General features: G+C 41.8%; 3 protein-coding genes across 21 annotated transcripts in view; all 3 read right to left on the bottom strand.

Moving 5' to 3' along the window:
* The window catches only part of LOC121532773 (protocadherin alpha-C2-like), a 196,497-nt gene that overhangs the window by 78,124 nt on the left and 99,445 nt on the right, over window positions 1-18,928 (bottom strand). Inside the window, exon 1 of one of the 19 annotated variants that reach the window (XM_045205030.1) lies at window positions 8,840-11,322. The exons of 16 other annotated variants lie outside the window; for them this stretch is intronic. In XM_045205030.1, the coding sequence (XP_045060965.1) occupies window positions 8,840-11,209 (2,370 nt within the window). In that variant the 5' untranslated portion in view covers window positions 11,210-11,322. Of the gene's footprint in view, window positions 1-587; window positions 3,081-4,334; window positions 6,833-8,839; window positions 11,323-18,928 lie in introns of those variants that run through there. 2 more of the 19 variants (XM_045205029.1, XM_045205028.1) reach the window with 2 other exon arrangements.
* LOC121585997 (protocadherin alpha-3-like) lies at window positions 11,648-14,909 on the bottom strand. Its single transcript, XM_045225400.1, has 2 exons — window positions 12,417-14,909; window positions 11,648-11,662 (listed from the first exon to the last, which is right to left on the bottom strand). Exons 1-2 carry the CDS (start codon window positions 14,784-14,786, stop codon window positions 11,648-11,650), a joined length of 2,385 nt encoding a protein of 794 aa, XP_045081335.1. The 5' UTR covers window positions 14,787-14,909.
* LOC121585990 (protocadherin alpha-2-like) lies at window positions 15,906-18,651 on the bottom strand. The gene is made up of 2 exons (XM_041902388.1): window positions 16,138-18,651; window positions 15,906-15,911 (listed from the first exon to the last, which is right to left on the bottom strand). The coding sequence occupies exons 1-2, from the start codon at window positions 18,505-18,507 to the stop codon at window positions 15,906-15,908; spliced, it is 2,376 nt and encodes a 791-aa protein (XP_041758322.1). The 5' UTR covers window positions 18,508-18,651.

The raw sequence follows: 18,928 nt of genomic DNA, 5'->3' as shown, positions 1-18,928 counted from the left end.
TCTAAAATGAACACTCATCAGCAGAGAGCGAGAACGGTTTCAGCACCATGGACAGCACTTAGTAAGCGTTCGCGCTTTCTGAACAAACCTTTTGACACGGTTGAAATTGATAAAGCTACAGTATGCACCTATAGGCTTATAATGTCAATGACAATTGTGTAGTCTATTATTAATCTGAAACATGAGGTATATGTATATTTTCCATAAGTTGTAAACGTCCCTGCCTATTTTCTCACAATAACTAATATACAACTTTTTTGGGATTGTGACACGTTTACATATTCGTGAAGCGCAACACTATTGTACAGCGTCGTGGAAAGTAATTTACACGTCATAGAGCATTGAATGCTTGGCGCGAAGATTGAGCTCTGAATTTTAGCGCCTTTTCAGAACCATGGACAACAACACACGCTCCATCAAGCCAGGAGGCCACATGCACAGGTCAAAACAAAGCCAATGTGTCTTCTCTCGAGTGGGCGGCTGTTTTCCAGGTAAGAGGAATTTAGAAAACAATATTATTTGACTGCAAGGAGTTCAAAGGATAAATACAGATGTAATTCTATAGAAAAATAATCCATAGATCTTACCTTCTCTTTGTTGGGTAATGTTTGAGTCCTGCTAAAGGTGTCATTTCCGTTAATACTGATCAGTTCTGCATCTGCAGGTGGATACGGAGCGGGGAAAACCACTACGTCACTCTTCAGTGTGTCTGAGCTGAAACACACGTCATACTGCTGAGTAGATTTAGAGTAAGACCAGCTCCCGTCAGGGTGTGTGGTGATCATTGGGGCGCTGTACCTTCTGAAACTGTCGTCTGTCCTGTGGCATTTTACAGCTATTAAACTGATGAGGCTCAGTAAAAATATCACTGACACCGAGGCAATGGCGATCAGCAAATACAGGTTTAAATCAGAGAAGTTATCCTCCTTTCTCGGCACATTTCTGAATTGAGTCTGGATTTCACCTGCACTTTCAAGCACTACTACGTCAATAGACACAGTCGCTGACAGTGAGGGTTCTCCGTTATCAGAAACCAACACAACCAACGGGTGAGTTTTCAGGTCATTGTCACTCATTCGCCTCTTAGTCCTTAGTTCCCCAGTGCTGGTTCCGATTCGGAAGAGGTTGGTTCCCTTGGGCTCAGAGATGTGATAAGAAAGCAGCGCATTGTAGCCAGAGTCGGCATCTACAGCCCTGATCTTGGCCACAAAGTAGCCCGCTTCAGCAGAATAGGGAATGTTCTCAGTGTTAACGGAGCCGTGTTCAGAATAGGGCGCGAGAATCCCAGGACTGTTGTCATTCTCATCCAGGATAAAAACGTTCACAGTCACGTTGCTGCTGAGAGGAGGAACACCAGAGTCTGTGACCTGAACTTTAAACTGGAACGTTTTTATCTCCTCATAGTTAAAAGACTGCAGACTGACTATATCGCCTGCATCCGAGTATATATTTACAGCCGATGATATTGAAGCACTTGTATCTAATAAGGAATACTTCATCTTTGCATTTTCATCTGAATCTGGATCAAAAGCAGACATCGTATGAATGACGTCTCCTACCGGACTGTTCTCCTTCAGATAAATATCAATCACGGGTTCTGAGAAGCGAGGAGCGTTGTCATTGACATCAGAAACGTGTACAGTAATAACGCTGGTGCTGGAGAGAGGCGGGGTCCCTTCATCCGTAGCTGTGATTGTGACATTATACTGAGAAGCACTCTCTCTGTCCAGAGGCCCGTTGACAACTAACGAATAATCGTTCTTGTAGTTTGACTTTAGTTTAAAAGGAACAGACCCAACAATCTTACAGTTGGTAAGTCCGTTTTTACCTCCGTCTTTATCAGTTACTGTCACCAAGGCGACCACTGTCCCTATCTCAGCATCCTCTTTGACCGGAATCATGAGTGACGTCACGGATACCTCAGGAACATTATCATTTACATCAATAACTTCAACTAACACTTTAGAATAACCACTACGAGGTGAATGACCTTGGTCCGTAGCTTTCACACGTAGCTCATATGCTGCCTTTTGTTCATGATCCAATTTAGATTTTACAGTAATTTCGCCACTTTGTTCATCTATAGAAAAAACATCGGCAGAGTTAACACTACCTCGTTTGCTAAATGAATAAACAAGTTCACTATTCACACCCTGGTCTAAATCTGTAGCATCCAGCTTTAATATTTGTGTCCCTAAAGATACATTTTCATTAACACGGACCTTGTAAAGTGGTTTAGCAAATGTTGGCGTATTATCATTGACATCTATTACGTTGACAATGATCTGTGAAGTTCCGGATCTAGGAGGTTTTCCTCCATCTATAGCGGTCAGTGTGAGCTGGATAACGGGCTGTTTCTCTCTGTCTAAAGCTTTCTGCAGCACTAACTCAGCAGACACACTCTGCTCTCCACCGATCTGTACATCCAGGGAGAAGTGTTCATTCGGACTCAGCTTGTAGCTGTTTATGGAGTTACTGCCCGTATCTGCGTCATTCGCTATCGGTAATGGATATCTATCTCCAGGTGAAGATGATTCTGAAATGTTAAACGTTTGATATTGTTCAAGGAAGGTCGGTGCATTGTCATTTATATCTAAAATATTCACCTCAATGCGGTGGAGCTGCATTGGATCGCTCAATATGGCCTGTATGTTTAAAGAGCACTTTACCGTATTCGGACAAAGCTCCTCTCGGTCTATCCTCTCGTTAACGAATAGAATCCCCGTTTTCAAATTCGCCTCAAAATATCTCTTACTCTGTCCTGATACAATCATTAAACCCCTAGACTCAAGTTCCTGAACATTAAGGTTTAAATCCTTAGCGAGATTCCCAACAAACGTGCCTTTGTCCACCTCCTCTGAAACGGAGTAAGAGATCTGAGCTGCAGACCAGTCAAATAAACAAAGCAACGCGACGCACTGAATCCAAACGCTTTCTCTTTGTCTTCGACGACCCATCGCTGCTTGTACAAAACAACTAATTATTCCAGTAGAATATATTTAAATATCCATAAATCCTACAAAATCTGTAAGAGAGATCCTGTACTAGCCTCCAGCCCAGCCCTCTCCGTCTCACCACCATTCGAGTGTTTCTCTTCACAAAGTGGTCTGGACTGATGACGCTAGTCTCTTTCTCATTCAGAGAGGAGGAGTCATAGAATATCCGCGACGACATTAATTTCTGTGGTCTATAGTGACACCATGTGCTAATGTTGTACATAACCTATATTACTAATGTAAAATAAGACCGTAGGCCTATTATCTCACTTGTTTTTATAATACTATGATAAACTCCAATATCGTGTTGGACATTCACTACCCGAAATGCCTGTGAATTAAAATGACACACGTTCTAGTCAATGCAAAACACTGGGAAAGTAGCTGAAGTAAAGTCAACCTAACATAATGAAATAAATGTTCAGATAATCATGTTTTGATAGCCATAACAAGCAATAACAAAGACACACACTGATATACAAAGCTCAAGGAGTTAACAGTGTGATGCTGTCAAGACTGCAAAGACACAATTCTCAAAAGCAAATTTCCACGTTGCATCTTTTTAATTACACCAGTGACAAGTGTTAATCTAAAAAGAACACTGCCCCCACCAGCAGAGTGCAAAAACTGTTTCAGCACCATGGACAGCACTCGGTAAGATTTAACCATTTGCTGAACATTGAACATTGGAAATAAATATACACTGTTGAAATTGATAAATATATAGTATGCACCCTTTAGAATAATAATGTCGAGGGTAATTGTGTAGCCTACATCATCAATCTGCAACATGATGGATGTATATTTCCTATAGGTTGTAGAAGGTTATGCCTATTTTCTCACAATACCCTACTTATTACAATACCCTACTAAGCGTCAAAGAAAGCCATTCATTTGTCATAGAGCAGGAGTATTCAACTCTTACCAGGGGTCCGGAGCCTGCTGGTTTTCTGTTCTACCTGATAATAAATTGCACACACCTTGTGTCCCAGGTCTAAATCAGTCCCTGATTAGAGGGGAACAATTAAAAAAAAGCAGTGGAACTGGTTTCAAGTTTCAGAGTTGAGTTTGAGGGTCAAAGAGCATTGAACGCTTGGCGCGAATCCTTCAGCTCTGAAGTTTAGCCCGCTTTTAGAACCATGGACAGCAACACTCGCTCTATTAGGCAAGGAGGCCATACTCACAGAGCAAAATAAAGCAAATATGAGACCTCTCGAGTGGAGGGCTGTTTCTAAAGTAAGAGGAACTTAGAAAACAATATTATTTGAATGCGAGTTCAAATGAGCAATACATTTATTTTTCAATAGAAAAATAGGCCCATTTATGTATAGATCTTACCTTCTCTTTGTTGGGTAATGTTTGATTCCTGCTAAAGGTGTCATTTCCGTTAATACTGATCAGTTCTGCATCTGCAGGTGGATATGAAGTGGGGAAAACAACTACGTCACTCTTCAGTGTGTCTGAGCTGAAACACACGTCATATTGTTGAGTAGATTTAGAGTAAGACCAGCTCCCATCAGGGTGTGTGGTGATCATTGGGGCGCTGTACCTTCTGAAACTGTCATCTGTCCTGTGGCATTTTACAGCTATTAAACTGATGAGGCTCAGTAAAAATATCACTGACACCGAGGCAATGGCGATCAACAAATACAGGTTTAAATCAGAGAAGCTCTCCTCCTTTCTCGGCACATTCCTGAATTGAGTCTGAATTTCACCTGTACTTTCAACCACCGCTACGTCAATAGACACAGTCGCTGACAGTGAGGGTTCTCCGTTATCAGAAACCAACACGACCAATGGGTGAGTTTTCAGGTCATTGTCACTCATTCGCCTCTTAGTCCTTAGTTCCCCGCTGCTGGTTCCGATTCGGAAGAGGTTGGTTCCCTTGGGCTCAGAGATGTGATAAGAAAGCAGCGCATTGTAGCCAGAGTCGGCATCTACAGCCCTGATCTTGGCCACAAAGTAGCCCGCTTCAGCAGAATAGGGAATGTTCTCAGTGTTAACGGAGCCGTGTTCAGAATAGGGCGCGAGAATCCCAGGACTGTTGTCATTCTCATCCAGGATAAAAACGTTCACAGTCACGTTGCTGCTGAGAGGAGGAACACCATAGTCTGTGGCCTGAACTATAAAATGGAACGTTTTGATCTCCTCATAGTTAAAAGACTGCAGGCTGACTATATCTCCAGTATCCGAGTTCATATTTACAGATGATGATATTGAAACACTTTTATCTAATAATGCATACGTAATCTTTGAGTTTTCTTCTGAATCTGGATCAAAAGCAGAAATCGTGTAAATGACGTCTCCTACCGGACTGTTCTCTTTCACATAAACATTAATCACGGGTTCTGAGAAGCAAGGAGCGTTATCATTCACATCAGAAACGTGTACAGTAATAACGCTGGTGCTGGAGAGAGGTGGGGTCCCTTCATCTGTAGCTGTGATGGTGACATTATACTGAGAAGCGCTCTCTCTGTCCAGAGGCCCATCAACCACTAAAGAATAATCGTTTTTAAAGTTTGACTTTAATTTAAAAGGAACAGACCCAATAATATTACAGTTGGTGAGGCTATTTCTACCACCATCTTTATCTGTCACTGTCACCAAGGCGACCACTGTCCCTATCTCAGCATCCTCCTTGACTGGACTCATGAGTGACGTTACTGAGATTTCTGGAGAATTGTCATTGAAATCAATAACCTCAACTAATACTTTACAGTGGGTGCTACGGGGCGGAGTGCCTTTGTCTTTAGCTTGAACACGAATCTCAAAAGCGGAGTTTATCTCGTAATCTATTCTCCCCTTCACAGTAACTTCTCCAGTTTCAGAGTTAATGGTGAAAACATCCGGGGCATTTAAACTCCCGCGACCAATAAGAGAGTATTCTATTTCACTGTTAATTCCCTCATCTAAATCTTTGGCATTGAGTGCTGCAACAATTGTACCAAACGGCACGTTCTCAGTAACACGGAATTTGTAAAGCTGTTTGTTAAAAACTGGAATATTATCGTTAACGTCTTGCACATTGATAATTATAAGTAAAGTTCCGGATCTAGGAGGTTTTCCTCCATCTATAGCGGTCAGTGTGAGCTGGATAACGGGCTGTTTCTCTCGGTCTAAAGCTTTCTGCAGCACTAACTCAGCAGACACACTCTGCTCTCCACCGCTCTGTACATCTAGGGAGAAGTGTTCATTCGGGCTCAGCTTGTAGCTGTTTACCGAGTTACTGCCCGTATCTGCGTCATTCGCTATTGCTAGAGGATATCGCTCACCGGGAAAGGAAGATTCAGCTATGTTGAGTATATGCAATTCCTCGAGGAACGATGGTGCATTGTCATTGATGTCTAAAATATTCACATCAATACGGTGAAGAAGCATTGGATCGCTCAATATGGCCTGTATGTTAAGCGGACACGTTGCCGTATTCGGACAAAGCTCCTCTCTGTCTATCCTCTCGTTAACATACAGAATCCCCGTTTTCAAATTCGCCTCAAAATACCTCTTACTCTGACTCGATACAATCCTCAGACCCCTCGACTCCAGTTCCTGAACATTAAGGTTTAAATCCTTAGCGAGATTCCCCACAAACGTGCCTTTGTCCACCTCCTCTGAAACGGAGTAAGAGATCTGCGCTGCAGACCAGTCAAATAAACAAAGCAATGAGACGCACTGAATCCACATTTTTTCTCTTTGTCTTCGATGACCCATTGCTGCTTGTACGAAATGAATGAATCCAATCGAAAATAGTCACATATCCATGAAAACTAAAAAATCCGTTATAGAGATCCTGTACACAGCCCTGCCCTCTCCGTCTCACCACCATTCGAGTGTTTCTGTTGACAAAGCTCCCGGAACTGATGACGCTAGTCTCTTTCTTATTCAGAGGAGTCATCATAGAATATCGGCAACCACATCAATTTCTGTGGTCTTTAGCGACACCATGTGCTAATGTTGTACATAGCCTATTTTACTCATCTAAAAGAAAAATGTATGCTATTTCAGTTGTTGTTATAATTTCACTTGTTAGAATACTGAAACAAACTCCAGTAGACCACATCGTATTGGATATTCACTCCCCAAATGCCTTTGTATTAAAATGAAAAACGTTATAGTCAATCCAAAACACAGGGAAAGTAGGTGAAGAAAAGTCAACCTAACATAATGAAATGAAAAGTCAGATAGTCATGTTTTGAAAACAATGACAGAAGCCATAACAATCAAGAACGAATGAAGACGCACAAGGGACATTGATATTCAAAGCTCAAGGGGTTAACAGTGTGATACTGTCAAGATTGCTGAAACACTTCTCTAACGTACATTTCCACTTTGCATCTATCGCATCATCTATTGCATTACACCAGTGACAAGTATTCATCTAAAAAGAACACTGCCCCTCATCAACAATGAGCAATAATGGTTTCAGCACCATGCACAGCACATAGTAAGATTTCAGCTTTGGAAGCAAGTAGACACGGTTGAAATTGATAAATATACAGCACGGACCTTTAGGCTGACAATGTCAATGGCAATTGTTTAGCCTATACGATCAAGCTGCAACATGATGTAACTGTATATTTCCCAGTTAAATAAAGGTTAAATAAAACATTTAAAAAATAGTTCCTATTCGTTGTAAACCTTCCTGGCTATTTTCTCAAAATACTCTACATACAACTTTGCTGGGATTTGACATATTAAACATTCCTGAATCGCAACACTATTGTACAGCTTCATACAAAGCTATTCATACGTCATTGGCGCGAATCTTCAGCTTTGAAGTTTAGCTCGCTTTCAGAACCATGGACAGCAACACTCGCTCTATCAAGTCAGCAGGCCAGGGTTCCCCAAATGGCGGCCTGCGGGCCGAATTTGGCCCGCGGGTGGTTTTATTTGGCCCTTCAAGTTTTCTGAGCAAAAAAAATAGTGTTTTTTTGTGTGTTTTTTTACATATTCATTGTTGGACATAAAATATTGTCAAAACACCAGGAAATGAGTTCCAAGTGATTTTAATTTAAGAAATCTGTTCCCAAGTATTCCCACACATAATAGAGAGACACGTGATCTTATACAAATATAAGCAAGGTTTGAAATGATTATGTTTTAGTCAAACATTATTTATGTTTGGGCTTCTTGCAGTCAATATGCAATCTACAAATTATTTGTAATCATAAACTGGGTGGTTGATCCCTGAATGCTGATTGGCTGACAGCCGTGGTATACCACGGGAATGACAAAACTTTTATTTTTACTGCTCTAATTACTTTGGTAACCAGTTTATAATAGCAATAAGGCACCTTGGGGGTTTGTGGTATATGGCCAATATACCACATCTAACGCCTGTATATAGGCACTTCGCGTTGCGTCGTGCATAAGAACAGCCCTTAGCCGTGGTATATTGGCAATTTACCACAACCCCTCAGGCCTTATTGCTTAATTATGTTCCGGCCCCCAAACCATCCTCTCAAGAAAAAAAATCAGCCCGCGGCTGAATCTAGTTGATGATCCCTGCAGTAGGCCATATGCAGAGCATAAAACAAATCTAATGTGACAACTCTTCGAGTGGATGTCTGATTTCAAGGTAAGAGAAACATAGAAAAGCAAATTATTTGAATGCAAGGAGTTCAATAGATGAATACAGATACTGTATAATTCAATAGAAAAATGGTCCCGGTTATTTATAAATAATAATAATATGCCATTTAGCAGACGCTTTTATCCAAAGTGACTTACAGTCATGTGTGCATACATTTTTACGTATGGGTAGCCCCGGGGATCAAACCCACTACCCTGGCGTAACAAGCGCCATGCTCTACCAATTGAGCTACAGAGGACCACATAAATCTTACCTTCTCTTTGTTGGGTAATGTCTGAGTCCTGTTTAACGTGTCATTTCCATTAATACTGATCAGCTCTGCATCTGCAGGTGGATACGGAGCGGGGAAAACCACTACGTCACTCTTCAGTGTGTCTGAGCTGAAACACACGTCATACTGTTGAGTAGATTTAGAGTAAGACCAGCTCCCGTCAGGGTGTGTGGTGATCATTGGGGCGCTGTACCTTCTGAAACTGTCGTCTGTCCTGTGGCATTTTACAGCTATTAAACTGATGAGACTCAGTAAAAATATCACTGACACCGAGGCAATGGCGATCAGCAAATACAGGTTTAAATCAGAGAAGTTGTCCTCCTTTCTCGGCATATTTCTGAATTGAGTCTGGATTTCACCTGTACTTTCAACCACTACTACGTCAATAGACACAGTCGCTGACAGTGAGGGTTCTCCATTATCAGAAACCAACACGACCAACGGGTGAGTTTTCAGGTCATTGTCACTCATTCGCCTCTTAGTCCTTAGTTCCCCAGTGCTGGTTCCGATTCGGAAGAGGTTGGTTCCCTTGGGCTCAGAGATGTGATAAGAAAGCAGCGCATTGTAGCCAGAGTCGGCATCTACAGCCCTGATCTTGGCCACAAAGTAGCCCGCTTCAGCAGAATAGGGAATGTTCTCAGTGTTAACGGAGCCGTGTTCAGAATAGGGCGCGAGAATCCCAGGACTGTTGTCATTCTCATCCAGGATAAAAACGTTCACAGTCACCTTGCTGCTGAGAGGAGGAACACCAGAGTCTGTGGCCTGAACTATAAAATGGAAAGTTTTTATCTCCTCATAGTTAAAAGACTGCAGGCTGACTATATCTCCAGTATCCGAGTATATATTTACAGCCGATGATATTGAAACACTTTTATCTAATAATGAATACTTCATCTTTGCATTTTCATCTGAATCTGGATCAAAAGCAGACATTGTGTATATGACGTCTCCTACCGGACTGTTCTCTTTCACATAAACATTAATCACGGGTTCTGAGAAGCGAGGAGCGTTGTCATTCACATCAGAAACGTGTACAGTAATAACGCTGGTGCTGGAGAGAGGTGGGGTCCCTTCATCTGTAGCTGTGATGGTGACATTATACTGAGAAGCACTCTCTCTGTCCAGAGGCCCATCGACCACCAACGAATAATAGTTTTTATAGTTGGACTTTAATTTAAAAGGAACAGCCCAAAGAACTTTAGAGTTAGTTAGGCCATTTTTCCCTCCGTCTTTATCTATCACTGTTACCAAGGCGACCACAGTGTCTATTTCACTATCCTCTTTTACTGGGCTCATTAATGACGTAACAGATATTTCCGGGGCATTGTCATTGAAATCAATAACTTCTACTAACACTTTAGAATAACCACTGCGGGGCGAGGAGCCTTGGTCCGTTGCTTGTACACGTATTTCATATGCTGCGTTTTTCTCGTGGTCCAAATTCCCTTTGACAGTAAGTTCACCTGTGTCTTGATTCAGAGCGAACATATCAGCAGGATTTATATTCCCCCGCTCAATAAATGAATACTTAAGTTTACCGTTGATTCCGTCATCTAAATCAGTTGCACTGAGTGTTACCACTGTAGTCCCAAAAGGCACAATCTCAGGCACACTGGCCTTATATAGCGGCTTGCTAAATATGGGTGAATTATCATTAACATCTATGACATTCACAACTATAGGCAACGTCCCGGATCTAGGAGGTTTTCCTCCATCTAAAGCGGTCAGTGTGAGCTGGATAACGGGCTGTTTCTCTCGGTCTAAAACTTTCTGCAACACTAACTCAGCAGATACACTCTGCTGTCCGCCGCTCTGTACATCCAGGGAGAAGTGTTCATTCGGGCTCAGCTTGTAGATGTTTACCGAGTTACTGCCCGTATCTGCGTCATTCGCTATGGGAAGTGGATATCGCTCCCCAGGGTATGAAGATTCAGATATGTTAAACGTAGAAACCTTTTTATTAAATGACGGAGAATGGTCATTGATGTCTAAAATAGTCACCTCAATACGGTGGAGAAGCATAGGATCGGTCAATATGGCCTCTATATTTAATGAGCACTTTACCGTACTCGGACAAAGCTCCTCTCGGTCTATTCTCTCGTTAACGAATAGAATCCCTGATTTCAAATTAGCCTCGAAATACCTCTTACTATTTCCTGATTCAATCCTTAGACTCCTCGACTCCAGTTCCTGAACATTAAGGTTTAAATCCTTAGCGAGATTCCCCACAAACGTGCCTTTGTCCACCTCCTCTGAAACGGAGTAAGAGATCTGCGCTGCAGACCAGTCAAATAAACAAAGCAACGCGACGCACTGAATCCAAACGCTTTCTCTTTGTCTTCGACGACCCATCGCTGCTTGTACAAAATGAATTAATCCAATAGAAAATAGTTACATATCCATGAAATCTAAAAATCCGTTAGAGAGATCCTGTACAGAGCCCTGCCCTCTCCGTCTCACCACCATTCGAGTGCATCTCTTCACAAAGCTATCCGAGCTGATGACGCAATTGTCCTTCTTATTCAGAGGAGTCATAGAATATCAGCGACTACATTCATTTATGTGGTCTATAGTGACACCATGTGTTACTGTTAGACATAGCATATATTACCCATGTAAAAGAAGAATGTTTACTATTTGACTTTTTAGAATACTGAGAGAAACTCCAGAAGACAACCTCTCGTTGGATATGTACTACCCGAAAGGACTATGTATTTAAATTGATTAATGTCCAACACAAAACCCAGGGAATGTAGCAAAAGAAACAACCTCATCTAATGAAATAAGTATTCACATCCTCATGTTCTGATGAGGACGACAGAAACAATAACCATTAAGGACGAGTAACGAGGAGGAAAGCCACACAAGGGACATTGATATATGAAAAGCTAAAGGGGTTAACATTGTAATGCTCTCAAGACAGCAAAACCAAATTATCTAAAGCAAATTACCACGTTGCATCAATTCCAATACACCAGTAACAAGTATCAATCTAAAAATAACAGTCCCTCGATCAGCAGTGAGCAAAAATGGTTTTAGCACCACGGACAGCACTCGGTAAGATTTAAACGCTTGCTGAACATTGGAAACAAATATACACTGTTGAAATGGATAAAGATATAGTATGCACAATTTAGGCTTATAATGTCGAGGGTAATTGCGTCCCATAGCGTATATCATCAATCTGTCACATTATGTGTATATTTCTCATACGTTCCTGCTTACGTCCTCACAAAACATACAACTTTGCTGAGATTTTACATATTCATGAAGCGCAACACTTTTGTACATAGAAAGCCATTCACACGTCAAAGGATATTAAATCTACAGCTCTGAAGTTTGCCGCGCTTTTAGAACCATGGACATCAACACTCGTGCTATGACGCAAGAAGGCCATACGCATGGTGCAAAACAAAGATAATGTGACAACTATCGAGTGGACGGTTGTTTTTGAAGTAAGAGAAACGTAGAAACAATATTATTTGACTGCAAGCAGTTCAAATGAGTAACACAGGTATTATGCAATAGATAAATCAGTCAATTTGGGTATAGATCTTACCTTCTCTTTGTTGGGTAATGTTTGAGTCCTGCTAAAGGTGTCATTTCCGTTAATACTGATCAATTCTGCATCTGCAGGTGGATATGGAGCGGGGAAAACCACTACGTCACTCTTCAGTGTGTCTGAGCTGAAACACACGTCATACTGCTGAGTAGATTTAGAGTAGGACCAGCTCCCGTCAGGGTGTGTGGTGATCATTGGGGCGCTGTACCTTCTGAAACTGTCGTCTGTCCTGTGGCATTTTACAGCTATTAAACTGATGAGGCTCAGTAAAAATATCACTGATACCGAGGCAATGGCGATCAGCAAATACAGGTTTAAATCAGAGAAGCTTTCCTCCTTTCTCGGCACATTTCTGAATTGAGTCTGGATTTCACCTGTACTTTCAACCACCACTACGTCAATAGACACAGTCGCTGACAGTGAGGGTTCTCCGTTATCAGAAACCAACACGACCAACGGGTGAGTTTTCAGGTCATTGTCACTCATTCGCCTCTTGGTCCTTAGTTCCCCGGTGCTGGTTCCAATTCGGAAGAGGTTGGTTCCCTTGGGCTCAGAGATGTGATAAGAAAGCAGCGCATTGTAGCCAGAGTCGGCGTCTACAGCCCTGATCTTGGCCACAAAGTAGCCCGCTTCAGCAGAATAGGGAATGTTCTCAGTGTTAACTGAGCCGTGTTCAGAATAGGGCGCGAGAATCCCAGGACTGTTGTCATTCTCATCCAGGATAAAAACGTTCACAGTCACGTTGCTGCTGAGAGGAGGAACACCAGAGTCTGTGGCCTTAACTTGAAACTGGAAAGTTTTGATCTCCTCATAGTTAAAAGACTGCAGGCTGACTATATCTCCGGTATCCGAGTTTATATTTACAGATGATGATATTGAAACACTTTTATCTAATAATGTATACCTAATCTTTGCGTTTTCTTCTGAATCTGGATCAAAAGCAGAAATCGTATAAATAATGTCTCCTACTGGGCTGTTCTCCTTCACATAAACATTAATCACGGGTTCTGGGAAGCGAGGAGCGTTGTCATTCACATCAGAAACGTGTACAGTAATAACGCTGGTGCTGGAGAGAGGTGGGGTCCCTTCATCCGTAGCTGTGATGGTGACATTATACTGAGAAGCACTCTCTCTGTCAAGAGGCCCATCAACCACTAAAGAATAATCGTTTTTATAATTCGATTTTAGTTTAAAAGGAACAGACCTAGTAAGTTTACAGTTGGTGATGCCATTGTTACTACCATCTTTATCTGTCACTGTCACTAAGGCGACCACTGTCCCTATCTCAGCATCCTCTTTCAATGGACTCATGAGTGACGTTACTGAGATTTCTGGAGTATTGTCATTGACATCAATAACTTCAACTAACACTTTACCGTGTGCACTACGACGAGAATGCCCTTGATCGGTCGCTTGAACTCGAATTTCGTATGCAGGACTTTCTTCATAATCCAAATTCCCTTTGATTGTAATTTCACCCGTGTCTGAATTGATGCTAAACATAATGGATGGGTCCAAATTACCCCGTTTTAAGAAAGAGTACACTATTTTACTATTTACGCCCTCGTCTAAATCTGTTGCATTGAGAGTTAGTATAGCTGTCCCAAAAAGTGCATTTTCATGGACATGTACTTTGTAAAGCGTCCGGGAAAAAATTGGAGAATTATCATTGACATCTATTACGTGAACAATGATCTGTGAAGTTCCGGATCTAGGAGGTTTTCCTCCATCTATAGCGGTCAGTGTGAGCTGGATAACGGGCTGTTTCTCTCGGTCTAAAGCTTTCTGCAGCACTAACTCAGCAGACACACTCTGCTCTCCACCGCTCTGTACATCCAGGGAGAAGTGTTCATTCGGGCTCAGCTTGTAGCTGTTTACCGAGTTACTGCCCGTATCTGCGTCATTCGCTATTGGTAGCAGGTATCTCTCACCAGGAGAAGCTAATTCAGTAACATTCAAACGATGTATTTTTTCAAGAAAAGACGGCGCATTGTCGTTGATATCAATAATATTCACCTCAATGCGGTGGAGAAGCATGGGGTGGCTCAATATGGCCTGTATATTTAAAGAGCACTTTACCTTATTCGGACAAAGCTCCTCTCTGTCTATCCTCTCATTAACGAATAGAATCCCCGTTTTCAAATTCGCCTCAAAATATCTCTTACTCTGTCCTGATACAATCCTTAAACCCCTAGACTCAAGTTCCTGAACATTAAGGTTTAAATCCTTAGCGAGATTCCCAACAAACGTGCCTTTGTCCACCTCCTCTGAAACGGAGTAAGAGATCTGCGCTGCAGACCAGTCAAATAAACAAAGCAACGAGACGCACTGAATCCAAACGCTTTCTCTTTGTCTTCGACGACCCATCGCTGCTTGTACAAAACAACTAATTATTCCAGTAGAATATATTCAAATATCCATAAATCCTACAAAATCTGTAAGAGAGATCCTGTACTAGCCTCCAGCCCAGCCCTCTCCGTCTCACCACCATTCGAGTGTTTCTCTTCACAAAGTGGTCTGGACCGATGTCCCTAGTATCTTTCTCATTCAGAGAGGAGGAGTCATAGAATATCCGCGACGACATTAATTTCTGTGGTCTATAGTGACACCATGTGCTAATGTTGTACATAACCTATATTACTAATGTAAAATAAGACCGTAGGCCTATTATTTCACTTGTTTTTATAATACTATGATAAACTCCAATATTGTGTTGGACATTTACTACCCGAAATGCCTGTGTATTAAAAGGACACACGTTCTAGTCAATGCAAAACACAGGGAAAGTAGCTGAAGAAAAGTAAACCTAACATAATGAAATAAATGTTCAGATAGTCATGTTTTGATAACAATGACAGAAGCCATAACAAAGACACACATTGACATACAAATCTCAAGGAGTTAACAGTGTGATGCTGTCAAGATTTCTAACACAATTTTCTAACGTACATTTCCACTTTGCATCTATTCCATTACACGAGTGACAAGAATCCATCTACACAACAACGCTTCCCCTCATGTAGCTCAGCTGGTAGAGCACGGCGCTTGTAACGCCAGGGTAGTGGGTTCGATCCCCGGGACCACCCATACACAAAAATGTATGCACGCATGACTGTACGTCGCTTTGGATAAAAGCGTCTGCTAAATGGCATATTATTAGCAAAGAGCAAGAACGATTTAAGCACCATGGACAGCACTTGGTAATATTTTACCTTTGGGAAGAAATATACAAGTTGAAATGGATAAATATACAGCACGGACCTTTAGGCTGAAAACGTCAATGGTAAACGTGTAGCCTATATGATAAAGCTGCAACATGATGTAACTGTATATTTCCCATACGTTGTATACGATCCTGTCTATATTCTCAAAATACCCTACATACAACTTTGTTGTGATTTGACATATTACACATTCCTAAAGCGCAACACTACTGTACAGTGTCATAGAACTCCATTAATATGTTATAGAGCATTAAACGATTCTTTAGCTCTGAAGTTTAGCGAGCTTTCAGAACCACGGACAGCAACACTCGCTCTATGAAGCCAGAAGGCCATACGCACAAAGCCAATGTAACAACTCTCGACTGGATGGATGGATGGCTGTTTTCAAGGTAAGAGTAACTTAGAAAACAATATTATTTGACTGCAAGTAGTTCAATGGAGTAATACAGATATAATTCAATAGAAAAATAGGCACGTTGATTTATAGATCTTACCTTCTCTTTGTTGGGTAATGTTTGATTCCTGCTAAAGGTGTCATTTCCGTTAATACTGATCAGTTCTGCATCTGCAGGTGGATATGGAGCGGGGAAAACAACTACGTCACTCTTCATTGTGTCTGAGCTGAAACACACGTCATACTGCTGAGTAGATTTAGAGTAGGACCAGCTCCCGTCAGGGTGTGTGGTGATCATTGGGGCGCTGTACCTTCTGAAACTCTCGTCTGTCCTGTGGCATTTTACAGCTATTAAACTGATGAGGCTCAGTAAAAATATCACTGATACCGAGGCAATGGCGATCAGCAAATACAGGTTTAAATCAGAGAACTTCTCCTCCTTTCTCGGCACATTTCTGAATTGAGTCTGGATTTCACCTGTACTTTCAACCACTACTACGTCAATAGACACAGTCGCTGACAGTGAGGGTTCTCCGTTATCAGAAACCAACACGACCAATGGGTGAGTTTTCAGGTCATTGTCACTCATTCGCCTCTTAGTCCTTAGTTCCCCGCTGCTGGTTCCGATTCGGAAGAGGTTGGTTCCCTTGGGCTCAGAGATGTGATAAGAAAGCAGCGCATTGTAGCCAGAGTCGGCATCTACAGCCCTGATCTTGGCCACAAAGTAGCCCGCTTCAGCAGAATAGGGAATGTTCTCAGTGTTAACGGAGCCGTGTTCAGAATAGGGGGCTAGAATCCCAGGACTGTTGTCATTCTCATCCAGGATAAAAACGTTCACAGTCTCGTTACTGCTGAGAGGAGGAACACCATAGTCTGTGGCCTGAACTATAAAATGGAACGTTTTGATATCCTCATAGTTAAAAGACTGCAGGCTGACTATATCTCCAGTATCCAAGTTTATATTTACAGATGATGATATTGAAACACTTTTATCTAATAATGTATACGTAATCTTTGAGTTTTCTTCTGAATCTGGATCAAAAGCAGAAATCGTGTAAATGACGTCTCCTACCGGACTGTTCTCTTTCACATAAACATTCATCACGGGCTCTGAGAAGCGAGGAGCGTTGTCATTCACATCAGAAACATGTACAGTAATGACGCTGGTGCTGGAAAGAGGCGGGGTCCCTTCATCCGTAGCTGTGATGGTAACATTATACTGAGAAGCGCTCTCTCTGTCCAGAGGCCCATCGACCACTAACGAATAATAGTTTTTGTAGTTCGAATTCAATTTGAAAGGAACAGACCCAACAAGCTTACAGTTGGTGAGTCCGTTTTTACCTCCGTCTTTATCAGTTACTGTCACCAAGGCGACCACTGTCCCTATCTCAGCATCCTCTTTGACTGGGCTGATGAGTGACGTAACTGATATTTCAGGGGCATTGTCATTGACATCAATAACTTCTACTAACACTTTGCAATACGTTTTCCGTGAGGAGTGCCCTCGGTCCATCGCCTCAGCACGAATTTCATAGGCGGCAGTTACCTCATGGTCTATGGTTTTCTTAACAGTTATTATCCCTGTATCTGAATTTATGTCAAATGTATTGGAGTGGTTTAAACTACCTCGACCTATTAGTGAGTACATAATCTCGCCATTTACGCCCTCGTCAAGATCCGTCGCGGTGAGAGTTATTATTGCTGTACCAGATGAAACGTTTTCAGGAACACTAACCTTATAAAGTGGTTTGCTAAATGAAGGTGCATTATCATTAACGTCTTCCACATTAACTGTGATCAGTAATGTCCCGGATCTAGGAGGTTTTCCTCCATCTATAGCGGTCAGTGTGAGCTGGATAACGGGCTGTTTCTCTCGGTCTAAAGCTTTCTGCAGCACTAACTCAGCAGACACACTCTGCTCTCCACCGCTCTGTACATCCAGGGAGAAGTATTCATTCGGGCTAAGCTTGTAACTGTTTACCGAGTTACTGCCCGTATCTGCGTCATTCGCTATCGGTAGAGGATATCGCTCACCTGAAAATGCTGCCTCGGTGATATTAAGCATATGTATTCTTTCTAGGAAAGATGGTGCATTATCATTTATGTCTAAAATATTAATTTCAACGCGGTGGAGCTGGGAAGGATCGCTCAATATGGCCTCTATATTTAAAGAGCACTTTACCGTATTTGGACAAAGCTCCTCTCTATCTATCCTCTCGTTAACGAACAGTATCCCTGTTTTCAAATTCTCTTCGAAATACCTTTTATTATAACCAGATATAATCCTTAGACCCCTCGACTCCAGTTCCTGAACATTAAGGTTTAAATCCTTAGCAAGATTCCCCACAAACGTGCCTTTGTCCAACTCCTCTGAAACCGAGTAAGAGATCTGCGTTGCAGACCAGTCAAATAAACAAAGCAACGCTACGCACTGAATCCAAACGCTTTCTCTTTGTCTTAGATGACCCATCGCTGTTTGAGCAAAACAACTGATTCCAAATAACAGTCATTTAACCATTAAAACTCTCGAATATTCCGTTATATGCCAGAGATCCTGGACAGCCAAGCCCTCTCCGTCTCATCACTGTTCGAGTGGTTCTCTTCACAAAGCGCTCGAGACTGGTGACTGACGCAGTTTTTTGTTTTTTTCTGTAAAAAAAAATGGAGACTTAGAGTCTTAGGATATTAATGACGTATCTTCTATCTGTGGTCTATAGCGACACCATGTGTTACTTTTTTATTTGATTTCATTTTATATACCATAGCATGACTTATTGTGATAGTAAGCAAATATTAAAAGATAACTGGGAGAAACCAGTGAGCAACGTTGACTCAAATGTTAATCAATCCCCTCATGCATCAAATAGTTCAACTTGAATACACGCACTCAT

Source organism: Coregonus clupeaformis, chromosome 2, assembly GCF_020615455.1.
Source record: "Coregonus clupeaformis isolate EN_2021a chromosome 2, ASM2061545v1, whole genome shotgun sequence".
Classification (NCBI taxonomy): Eukaryota; Metazoa; Chordata; class Actinopteri; order Salmoniformes; family Salmonidae; genus Coregonus; species Coregonus clupeaformis.
Note: the sequence above shows the minus strand (reverse complement) of the source record. Positions and strands in the feature narration are given on the sequence as shown.